The 12,607-nt window shown below is 34.6% G+C and overlaps 1 protein-coding gene across 1 annotated transcript in view; it reads left to right on the forward strand.

Moving 5' to 3' along the window:
* LOC104530238 (potassium channel subfamily T member 2) overlaps positions 1-12,607 on the forward strand; it is a 102,566-nt gene that overhangs the window by 29,961 nt on the left and 59,998 nt on the right. Inside the window, exons 9-10 of the mRNA XM_029086679.1 lie at positions 9,933-10,113; positions 12,278-12,442. Coding sequence (XP_028942512.1) covers positions 9,933-10,113; positions 12,278-12,442 — 346 coding nt within the window. The remainder of the gene's footprint in view (positions 1-9,932; positions 10,114-12,277; positions 12,443-12,607) is intronic.

A 12,607-nucleotide genomic window follows, 5' to 3' on the forward strand; every position in this document is an offset into this window, starting at 1 on the left:
TAAATTGAGGACAAAATAATAGAAGTGCACACGCACAGGATTTACTTTTGTCACCCAGATCCTGCAAACCCCACTGGCAATATGCAGAGGTATCTTGTAATTATTGGTCAGATTTTTCTCCACTGTTGCTTAGATTGCAGTCATCCTCTCATTTAATAATCTACCCATCCCTTGCCACTATACTTCACAATCGCAAGAGTTCTCCACAAAAATAAGGAGGAGGATGATGACAGTTGCAAACCCCAAGACTGCAACAAGCTGTTAAGAGCTAAGAGGAATCAAAAAAATGAAGAAAACTTCCTGATGTTGGCAAGGAGGCTACAGCTTTGACAGTAACTAGTGGCCTATATTCTTTTCTATACAGGTGACCTCACTGACAAAAGTACCAACACTGACAATACCTATGCATATGAAAGAACTTTAAATGATGCCATATTTGTGCACATCACAACAAAGATGTTGAAGGAAACACTCATAATGATAACAGAGAAAAGACCATCGATGAGCCAGTGATTTCACAGCACAGCATTAAATGTGAGAAGTATACACTACTGTCCCAATGTGATCTGACTACAGCCATTTACCTTAAACACAAACTTTCAAAATTTAAGTTTTCCAGAAGGGAGAACAATAGAAAGTTTCCCGTTACCTAAACTCCTGACCCATGAAGGTGTGTTTTAGCCAGCATCCAGAGATGTGAAAGACACATACGTCCACCTAACTTGTGACTTTGAGAACAAACCTGATTACTTCATTCTGTAAACATAAGGGTGTTACAGCATTTTAAAACAGCACAATTTTATAATTTAAATAATATGCAGTGCTGTTATTGTCACCGATACTTTCAATTATTAAAATTCTACAGAATGTGCTTATGTTCATTGTTCAGTATCTTGAACAATTATGTAAAATAACATTTTTAGTTCACACAAATATGCATATCTACTCAAAAAGTAAATAATAGCGCAATAATAAAATCCAAAATAGATCAGATTACATCCTTGTGTTCACTGTTGTATACATACTCCTCTGCAGAATGAACTGGTTGTAAGCGTAAACATTGTGCAATAGAAGAAACACAACAGATCTCTGTTTCTGTGTTCCTGAATAATTGTAGCATTTCACAGTCTTCATTTGGGCTTCTCAAAATGTTCAAGTAAGTTCATCATGTTCTATCTGTCTTCTCTCCGTATCTGCAAACCTCTCTCCTTTGTTCTCGGAAAGATTATGTAAAGCACAGCAAGCAGCTGCCATGAGAAACAGGTATTTCTCATTAGTTTCTAGCCTACATATCTGGGTCTTGTATTTATTCACCCTTTAGTCTTCCAAATGCATGTTGTATACTTTTTCTCAAGAAGTGCTTTACTCCTGTCTGGGTGCCTAATAAAAGAATACATAAGCTCAGTAAACAAGAAAGCTGTTTCTAGTAAATGATATTCCATGACTAGTTTTTCTTGCTTCGGTTATACATCCCATACACAAATATTGCTATATGGAATAATCACTCTACAAGCTAGACTTGCAGGGCCTGGAATGAGAAGGGTAGAATTTGTGAGGTAGACCCTGCTGCAAGGGAGCCTCAGAGACTACGTTCTGGCTCAGGAAAAGTCAGCTTTCTTATATCAGTCTTAGTTCTCCATGTTTTCTAATGATGAAGATAGTCGTCATCATTATACTGTGCAGTTCTACTAGATAATTAGTGATTAAAACAAATGTGAAATAAGATTTCTGGGAAAAATATGAGATTGATGCAGACAGTGAGGGTTGGCTGCAATTGCATATTAAAAGATTGTGAGATATAAATAAGACAAACAGAAACCAGTTTCTTCCCTGTCTACAAGTAAAATTCACCTCTGAGATAGCATACATGTTTTATAGAAATTGAAGCTGTAAAGGAAAATTTCATCTGTGAGCTTTACAGAGGGCTGCACCCTTCATGCCTATGGTTAAGGTGGGTAAGACAGGTGGTATCCGTCTGTGAATCACTGTATTTACTCTTGGTATTTACTATTGGTCTGAGTTTCACAGCAGGATAAGCAGTGTAAAAAAGATCATTCTTCACAAATATTACTCATCTGTAAATTTCTTAGAAATTATTTTTTGTTTACAGTGTTATTAATAAAAAAAATTTACAACTGGAGGAAGGTCATTTGTCTTTTGCTGAATAATATTAGTTTTAATATCAGCAACAAGAGAGGAAAAAAGAGTTATGTTCAAAATGCAAGCAAATGAGAGGCTGTTAAGGAGATGTAAAAATGGATGGAAGTTCAAGGAAGATCCATAATGAATATCCTTGAGAATCAAATGAAAAGGCAAAATCTGATAGGGAGATAAATTTGACTGCCAGAACTGAAGGAAAACTAGGAGGAAAATTCCAAAATCCTATGCCACAAAAAGCCTGTCCTAAAAGGAAGGAACTAGGAAAAGAGAAGTTGTCAGGTTTCAAGTCTAAGATAAATCAAAATGAATACTTAACACTAAAATTAAATCCATTTGTCATTAAAATATGCTATGACTTGAGTTAGGTATAAAATGAACAAAATCATTTTATCAGTAGCTTATAGAATATATTGTAATGCTGTAACAGTTGTAAGGTTGTAAATAATCTAAGACCAATCCTGTCTTTAGTATTTGTAAAATTGTATTGAATCAACTCTTTTCCCAAACATTTATTTAATTCCATGGCCTAACTTATATGGGAATAAAAACTTAAGCAAACTAGATACGTTGTGGACAAACTATCTGAATAGACTGAAGCTAAGGTGTTTTATCACTACAGATAAAGTACACAAGGAGCTGCATAAACCTAAAAAGCTGCCATAAAGGAATACCGCTATCTGGGATTTTCCAGGCATTGAAAGATACTACACATTTCAGTGAGGTCTGGAAAAACTCTTATTCTTTCATTAAAAATCTGTTACTGCTCTCAGTAGGACACTGAATTAGAAGAGCCTTTGCCTAATCTAGTACGGATGTTGGCCATCTTTTCTGTGTCAGTCCTTGTAGAAATTTTCTCTCTCCATCCAACCTGAGAATCTTCTTGCCTCTTACCATCTCTCTCCATCACTATCATAAAGAGGAAAGAAACGGGATCTGGGTTTGAATTCACAGAGGATGAATATGAAGCTGGATCTTGCATATCTGCAGTAGCAATCTAACCAATAATGATTACTTTTAATTTAAAAAGGAGCAAATAATAAAAAAGATAAAAAGTAGTGCTTCCATAGTAGGTATACCTTGAGTTTTAAAAGATTTAGTTTCCATTTCTTTGTTATTATTGGCTTCTCTTAGCCAACCCTATATGACTCAAGATTTTTTTTCAACAAATTTGATGATTAAAATCCAAGTTTAGCATATTTTAAATCTGTCAAGTACATAATTAAACAGCTTCTATGGTGGTAGTGGTACAATACCAGGCTTTGGAAATTAAATATAATTTCCCACTACTTACCTCAAAAAAACCTTAGGTTCAGACAGATATCCAGACACAGTCCTAAAGCTAGTTTGTGTTTTTTAGGTTTTCTCCATGTTTATAAGGGGTTTTTATTACTTTTTATTATTTATGCTAAGAGGATTACTGTGAACTGTGTTCTGTCACTAGGAAACAAAATATATGTATACTTGATCATAATCAATACCTCTCTCTCCAATTCCTATCCTGATTCTACATGCTGGGTTAAGTTGCGTCTTACACACATTGAACAAATATTTAGATAATGAATCTTGTAATTGTTAGTTCAATTTAATTGAGAGAGTGTGAGTGGTTTGTGTAACAACTCTTACACCCTTAAGAGTGTTTCAAAACTACTGCAAGAAACATTAAGCATGATGTTCCAAAGCATAACATATTGGATGTATTAAATTAGAAGTTTGCATTTGAATTTTCCAGCACAACACATATGATTTCTGAATATTATAAATAGATTACTTAATTATTCTTCCTGAGAAAGGATAGATATGTAATATTACCTAATTCTGTAATGCCTTTCACCTGAAGAGTGTCTGGTGGTTGAAGTACTGACTGCATGATTCTGTTTCCTGAATAGTTACTGACTCCTTGTGTAAGCAGTTCTAAACCTCAGGCTCCAGCAGGCTCTTGGCTGCAATTCTATTGACGACTGAAGTTGGAATGCCAAGGCTTACTTTGTTTACTATCAAAGCTGTGGGGCAGACTGAAAGCATACAAAAATAACAGATAGTTCTTTGAACTTAAAGACTGAAGTATGCACAGACCTTTTTATGGAAGTACACTGAGTTGACTGCTGCCTGCAGTGGGAATTTCCTTGTGCAGTTTTAGAGACCAGTTATTTTGTTGTAGCTCCACTCCTCATTTCACAAAATGTAGCAGCGGAAGTAGAAAGGTTCTCACTCAGTTTCAACAAATATTTATATACAGTTGGTCATTTCATAATATCCTGTTCTGCTTAACAGGATGTTCTGCGGTTGCTGGAAGTCACATGGCTTACTACTGAAAGTTTATTTTTATAAGTTGAGCTTTTGCAACCATTAGCTGCATATAATGTACTGATCTTTGAGGAAGGAAAATGCTTGCATTAGACGCTATGGGTAAGCAATAATGATATCGTCAACACCATCATTTAGGATAAAGATACAATTGGAATGCAGAAAAAGGTGACCTTTCCAACCAAAGAGAAATTCAGAATTCATTTCTGACAGAGCGGGATTGCTGTGTAGTGAAAGAAAGAGTTCTGCACCCCTACCTCAGCTTGTATTTAAAGTCTCACAGGACTGAAAAGCTTGGTTCAAAGCGTGTTGAAGTAATCAGTCTTTCCCCTCACTACTGTGATTCTGATACATTAGTCCTAAAATCACTTTCATTTCAAGGACTTAAGAGTGGCACCAGCTTAATATTAACATTTTTGGCAAGTAGTGAGCACCTTATGCCAATTTCAGGCAAAACCTCTATGTATTTGTAGGACTTCTAAGAGATACTACATGCCTCCCAGAGTGAGACTGAAGTATGAACTATTCTATAGTCACATTTTATTTTGGTGTAAAGATTGTTTCTTTAAACCTTGAGTGAACACTTCCAAATCTTCATTTCCATAAGCAGGTAGTTACAACCACTATAATGGTAAAATATGTCTTTAAATACCTGGCTATGTATTTCCTGAAATATCATCATCTTCAGTATTTAGCTGTATTTTAATTTTACCCATAGATATTTGCTACAGTTGATGGTCTGCTAACAATTTCACTGACTGACTGTTCCTTCCAATTTTTCTCAAAAAGGAAAAAAAAAAAAAATGTGTGACAGTAGCATCAGAAATTTTTAAAATAAAACAGTTACCAGTACAGAACAATCAAATAATCATAATTTAATTTGTAATTTATTCTAACATCATAATTCTGTGGGAAGTTATGTGGAAACTTTAAAGTTTTGGGTGTGAGAAACTACTGGGAACACTTACGTAATATGCAGAATTAGTATTTTTTCTGAGTTATTTCAGAAGTAACTTATGTAGTACACAAGAATTGAGCCTGTACCTGATAAAATTAATCCCCACTGATTTCAACATTTTCATTAGCTAGTGCCTGTAGCTAGCTACTTAAAACACAACGAAGTAATTATACAAGTTGAAGCTCAAAGTGAAAGTCCAAAGAAAACAATGCTGTTAGTTGCTACCTAATCCTGAAGACAGCTAAGCATGTATAACTTCTGGCTTCAGCCTCTGGTGCATTGTTTTATACTTCTAGAGGTTGTACCTGTAAACAATAATTTTCTCTAAAATAAAAATGTAGAAATCAGACATATTTGGCAACACTGACAATGAAAATACGAATTGATGTAAAATAGATTATAAATGATTATAAATAAGTATAGTTAATGCACACTACTTGCAAATTGCTATCCAAATGGTTCTTGTTATGTCCATTTCTATGACATGCTACTGGAGCATGACAAAAATCTGATTTAATCTCAGGGGTTATTTTACTCTATAGTATTTATTTCTGTACTGCATGTGGAGACAGGTTATTTACAAACCGTAGTTTGTTTTGGCATATAAAATACTCAAGCAAACAAAGATTCCTGGAATTGGGAAGAAAATTTCCAGTAAAACAAAGACTGAACTCTCAAAACTTCAAATTATACTTAAACTAAACATGACTAATCTTCATAGATTACATGTTACTATCTTTACCTTTTGTTTTTCAAGTGCAGTGGTAGTAAGAGTGTTTAAAATCACACTTCTGTTCTCCAAAAGTTTAATAAATTTTCTGATACTACTTTTGATTTAGCAGACCAATGGTTTGGGTTTCTGTGGGGTTTTTTAGTAATATTTAATATCTCCATTAAACCAATTTTGTTTTGTTGTAAATGCTCACTTAGATCCACTATGAAAAGACAGCCTGGCTGAATTTACAGGAGACCTAAAATTGGCATAGAAGGTGCTGACTTGGACCCTATGTTGTAGTTATGCTTCTTTGGTGTATTTATTATTACAATGGTTTATTTTCTCCACAAGAACAAGTTGGTGTGAGCATTGCCTTTGCTGAACATTCCTTTCTTGCTTGAAATCATTATGTTTGTCCAGGCACGACTAAATAAATTATTGTTTCTTCACGGGATGAAAGAGGAGGAGGAGGCAAACAAGAACAAGGAGATAAAAATACCAATATAAAATAACAAAACAGCCAAAAGAAAGTCCAAGTTACTGCATATTTCATTATCTCAGGAAATATGAGAAAGCGGACAAGAACATGTGCTGTCTGTATTTGTACCTCTTTTAAAAATAATCCTTAACACTTAATTAAAAAAACGTAGTTGATACTACTATTCATATAAAAAATTAGGTTATATTAAAAGATGTCAGTAAGTTGTGGGGAATGGAATAACTAATACATGTGGACTTGGCTTCATCAACAGCTACTAACCTTCCACTGCACTCTCTATGCAGTGTAATCAGGTAGCCCAAATAGACAGGAACATGCTATAGATGCTGAATACTGTTTCTTTAGAGGCATTGATGGTGAGATTAAAGTGTAATATTCCTGTGGGAGGAATAAAAGAGGTAATATTTCACTTGGTAATTAGATTCTCATAAAGTTGTCTCTTGAAAATCAGGTTTTTCTGCAGTTGAATGATGTCTGTCTCAAGTAAAAACAAAAGGCAGAGCAGCAAAACACCAAGTAAATTAAGACTTGGTAACCTAATTTTGGATATATCATTCCTGTGTTTTCAGAGATAGAGCTTCAAGTACAATTTGGCAGAACTGAAAATGAAGTATAAGTAATTATGAGGAAAGAAATTAATTTGTTAAGTAAGTTGTTAGAAGAGCTGAATTTCTGCTTCTACAAAGATGAAATAGCTCCTGTGTCCTACTGACTTTAATATTGTTAACGAAATGTAGGTAGCTCTGGCTCATGACCACTAAGTTCAGTGAGAAACAGCTTGAATTCACAACATTTTGGATCAGGGACAAAATTATTTTGATGGCTTCAAGGAATAGAAATATATAGGACTACAAGGGAATACAGCTGATAAAATGAAATCTTGATCTCACTAAATTCAGTGGGAATTTTACTATTTACATAGAAAAGGCTGAAATGGTTCATGATACATTAACTTATTTCAGTTAAGCTAAAGTATGGAGTGGGCTGGTTATGGAAAGCTCACGAAGAATAGTAATTGTAAAGAAAGTATCTCCTGCATCAAGACTTGTTTTCCTACCAGCAAGCTATTAATTTTTTTTTTTTAAGATTTTACAAAAAGAACAAAAAGTGAAGGAACAATTCTCATCCCTTGAAAATGTAAAAAAACCCTGGAGTACCAAATATTTTTTACATTTTAATCCATCCAATCAGATACAAAGGGTAAAACCAACCCTTTTGCATATACAAACCCCAACTAATTTAACAGGCAGCAGCATCAGAAAAAATACATTTCTACCAATGATAGGATCATGCATTATGCTTCAATACAAACCCATCTGCAGATATTTAACACATTTAGTGGTGTGGTGTAATAGTCCTGTTGTGTGGAAGCCACATCACTCGCTCATTGTAATTGCTGCTTTCCTGGCCTTTGTGACCTTAATTCCTGAAGTCAAGGTTATGTGTTTTAGAGACGTACCCACAAAAGACAGCTAAAGAGAAGAAAATGCACCAGGGTGATCAGGAATAATAACAATGAAGAATTAAAAATCCATCAACATCGTGCTCTGTGGTATATGCCATTAGTTAAAATTAACACTAGAAAAGGATTTATCAGAAGAACCTCCTTCTCTGAGACCAAAAGAAAGCTTCATTAGAATAATTCCTTACAGCCCTTCTGTTAATATTTTCAGGGGTAAAAATATAATTATCCTTTTAGCCAAAAAAAAAAAAAAAGAAAAAGAAAACCAAAACTGAGTACCTAGTGAAATTATGGAAGAGCTAGATTACAACTCCAGTGAAAAATGTGGGACAAATTGGATAGGAATATAAAAGTATCAGTTCTGACTGAAGTATGAAACTTATGCAAACAACAGGGGAAAAAACCTCACCCTTTTTAGAACATTTTGAGATGTGTGAAAACTACAAATGCTAGAACTGTGAAAAGGAAACTGGGAATTTGATCCATATGTTCTGGAAATGCCACTGCCCACAGCTAAATTATTTTTGGAGAACAGAACAGAGAACAGAAGAACAACTGCTAAAGCTGTTATAAACACAGGGTCTCCCTGGTGATGCAAAGATCTTACCATGGCACATATTAATGAGTGACTGTTACCATCTGGATACCATATATGAAGAAATAATCTTCGGTATGTTCTAGAATAATTACTAAGGAATATGATATTATTTATCAATCCTCTCTCTAATTCTCTGAGGAGACTTCATTCCACTAACTCCAAGTGGAAAAAACACTGACCAGGGTGGTTCACACATTGATTGTCTTCATATAGTCAAATATTATTTAAAAGCCTGAACTGATCTAAATAATTCTACTGTATTAGAGAAGATGATATTTGAAGCATGGGAAGCTCTTTATCATTCTATATTTTTTCAAAGTGAAATATTTTTTAAATCTGCAACATATGAAATAGCAGTAAGAACTGTGAAGAGATTCTGCTGCTGCTTCTTAAAACCAAAAGCACATCATGCTAATTACAAGAGAAATAATTACCAATTAACTTGGGCTACCATTTACTTGTTCACAGGAATATGTGACTGGAAGGAATTAACTTCATTTCTTCTGCTATCAAAGACAACCAAGCCTTACATTTTCATTCTGTACTTTTAGCAAGCAGAGTCTTCATACCAGTTGTCATCTTCCACTTTCTGCCTGAGGACTGACCCTGGACACTTATTCATCAGACAATTCGATAGCCTGCAATTCTCACATTCAGTTTATTCTAGACAGTCAGTACCCATTTGTACCAACATTATCCTTCTAGTGTGCAACACTCTCATAGCTAATTCATGCTAGTAACTCTTGCCACAGAAAGGGAGAGAGACCAACAAGAAGCGTGATAGATTTAAAGAAAGCAGTATGTACATTTTCTTGGCCATATCAGCAAACTCTCCCTGAAAAAGTTAAAAGATATGTATAAAAAAATTCTAAATAGTGGCAACAATATACCATCTGTTTTGTTCTGTTTTGGAAAGGAATTGCATCAATCCATGATGTTCTATATACCACCCCTCCCTCACAACAGCCACTAAGCAAAACCTAGCAACAAAGTTGTGACTACCATATTGAAATAACAAAAAAATGAATTTATTTTATTACAAATTACATTTGAAAGTTATATTAATAACACACTTCTGGTTTGATATTAATTTTCACTCTTCTTTGAAAAAATGTCTGCTAAGCAATTTATGAATTCTGAAAAGAAATAGTGCTCTGCACATATAATCATCAAACTTGAGCTGACCCTAAGTACAGTTTTTATTTTTCGTGTCTTTATTCATTCTTTTCTACATAGTATTTGTGGAATTCAGCATCTGGAACGAGCAGGAAACAGGTTGACTCTCTTTGACTCCCTTTATTTCTGCATAGTGACATTTTCCACTGTGGGCTTTGGGGATGTTACACCCAAGATATGGCCTTCAAAGCTGCTTGTTGTCATTATGATCTGTGTTGCTCTTGTGGTGTTGCCCATACAGGTAAATGTGGATTTTTCTTCTCTTTAGAATTGTTTTTAAAACAAAAAGAATAATAACTGAAATAATTTATTGTTACTATTATTATTGCATACAAATGTCAGAAAAAATAATAATCTTCTCTACCTCCTGTTATGTTTGGGTTTTTTTCTTTCTTATTCCTTTCTCTGTTCTCCTATTGTCTAGATTTATACTGAAAAACAGAGCACTAATAACAGTTTTCAAGTGCTGGTGAAAGCTTTTTGTTTGTGTCATGTGCCACAGATCCCTTCCTTCATCCTGAGATAGGGGTTTGTTATCAATGGAACAATTAAAAAAAGACAAAACAAAACAAAAACCAGTAGCCAGCACTTTCTTTATGAGTATAGCATTTCCTCTGCAGACTCTCCCTGTTTCTAATCTCAGTTGTCTTCAATTCCTCTCTCACTCTTACAGCTCAGTGCTAACTTGAAAAATAACCTCATTAAATCTGCAACTGAAGCAAATTGGGTTCACAGCCATGTACATGTATGTCGATACATACACACACAGAGCCAACAGCACAGTTAGGAATTTTTGGTGCCTACTTAAGTTTAGGACTTCTAACAGTTTCAACAGGAAAAGGATGATTTATGAAAATTTAAGTATTTCAAGGAGTCAATCAGTTTCATTAAATTTGTACCAAACATTCCCCAGCTCATTAGGTGAGGCTTGATGACAGAAGCCCTGAGATTACATAGGAAACCTTGCCAAGATGTTAACTATTCCACACTTGATGATCACCCAGACCTTTTACCACAAAAAGGGGATGTGGGGAGACGTTGTGCATGCTTATCAAAGCTTATAGTAGACCTGCTACACCATGAAGCTCCAAAGTTTCTCACACAGCCAGAGAATCCAGACTCTGTTTGACAGTCTCACTGTGAGCAAACAGCACAAACCCTGGAAGGCTGGAAGCTCAAGCTTTCAGCATTATTTTTCTTGAAATTATTTGAACATTTCAATTATACTTAATATTTAATGTCTGCATAGACAGACATATGCACTAACACAATTATATTCCCACTAAGTGGAAATTTAGTAAAATATATATTCTATTGAAAACTAAAATACGCTTTAAGAAACTTGGAATTTCCTAGGAAATAGAAATTTCATCTTTCAGGTAGTTCTAATAACACTTCAGGCATAAGAGCTCTACATTACCAGTAAATAACATGAAATCTACTGCCCTTTCACAGAAATTTATCTATTATTAGCTACTTTGATTTATAGCTTTGTAGGGATAATGGGGCTTCATATAATTTTCCATACATAGAATATGGGAGGCATCATCTCATAAGCTTTTGTCCTGCTATGATACTAAATCAGTTATTATTAACAATTCAGTCTCTCCATCAGTTGAATGTGGATGAGAAAGAGCAGCTATCACACAAATACATCGTTTAATTGAGCTCAGTATTAAATGCATGTTACTTAGAAGGAGCTTTGAAATGGTGTTTGTGTTTTCTTGCAGATTGTTACAATGGCACTGATTGTTACAGTAGTCTCTTTAGGCTAAAGGATTTAGACTAGTAGAGCAGTGTTTACTGTTAGCTGGCATATATTGTTCAGCTGACAAAGACAAATTGACTGTATTAACAGCTGCTGTGTATTTAAGCTGTATCTACATTTATAAGACAGATGAGTATACAGAAGGTCACCTTCAGAACTTTATAAAATATATTAGAAGAGTTATTGTACAAATTAAGTAAAATGGTGCTTCTATCTGAGAATCTATACTCACAGTATACACTTAAGTGTGTGAAAATTTAACCTTTCATTTGAGGGAAACTTTTGTGTCACATGGCACTGGAAAAAGAGAGCTCAGAGGTATAAAATACATAAAGGAAATAGGATAGAGCCTTTATTCTTTTCTAAAATCTTGAGATTTGCTGTAACCTCAAGATATTTAATGGATTTACCCTGTTATTTGTGTGCAGTAGAGACTGGCTCTACTACCATATTTTTCAATCACCCTATTATTCATCTCACCCACTTACTAGAAAATTTTTTACAAAGAAAAAAACCAGTATGGGCTAAGGGCATCTTTTCATATAGGCATGACATCAATGATGCAACATTGTTAAGTCATGATACAGTTGTACTGCACATCTCTGTCTCTTTCACTGACAATTGGCATCTCTTGCAGTTTGAACAGCTGGCATATTTGTGGATGGAGAGACAAAAGTCTGGTGGTAACTACAGTCGACACAGAGCTCAGACGGAAAAACATGTTGTGCTATGTGTTAGCTCTCTGAAGATTGACTTACTTATGGATTTCTTAAATGAATTCTATGCTCACCCCAGATTGCAGGTACTTACAGTAAAAGGAAAAAAAAATAAAAAGAAACTCAAAACACTGATTTTTTGCAGACAGCCTTCTGAAATGGTCTCTAATTTGTGAAACTAAATTTGGGAATAACTGACTGAATATGGAATCTATAAATGCAATAAGCTGAGATACAGTATGGAGACATTA

The sequence above is a fragment of the Antrostomus carolinensis genome, unplaced genomic scaffold, assembly GCF_000700745.2.
Source record: "Antrostomus carolinensis isolate BGI_N321 unplaced genomic scaffold, ASM70074v2 scaffold3779, whole genome shotgun sequence".
NCBI lineage: Eukaryota > Metazoa > Chordata > Aves > Caprimulgiformes > Caprimulgidae > Antrostomus > Antrostomus carolinensis.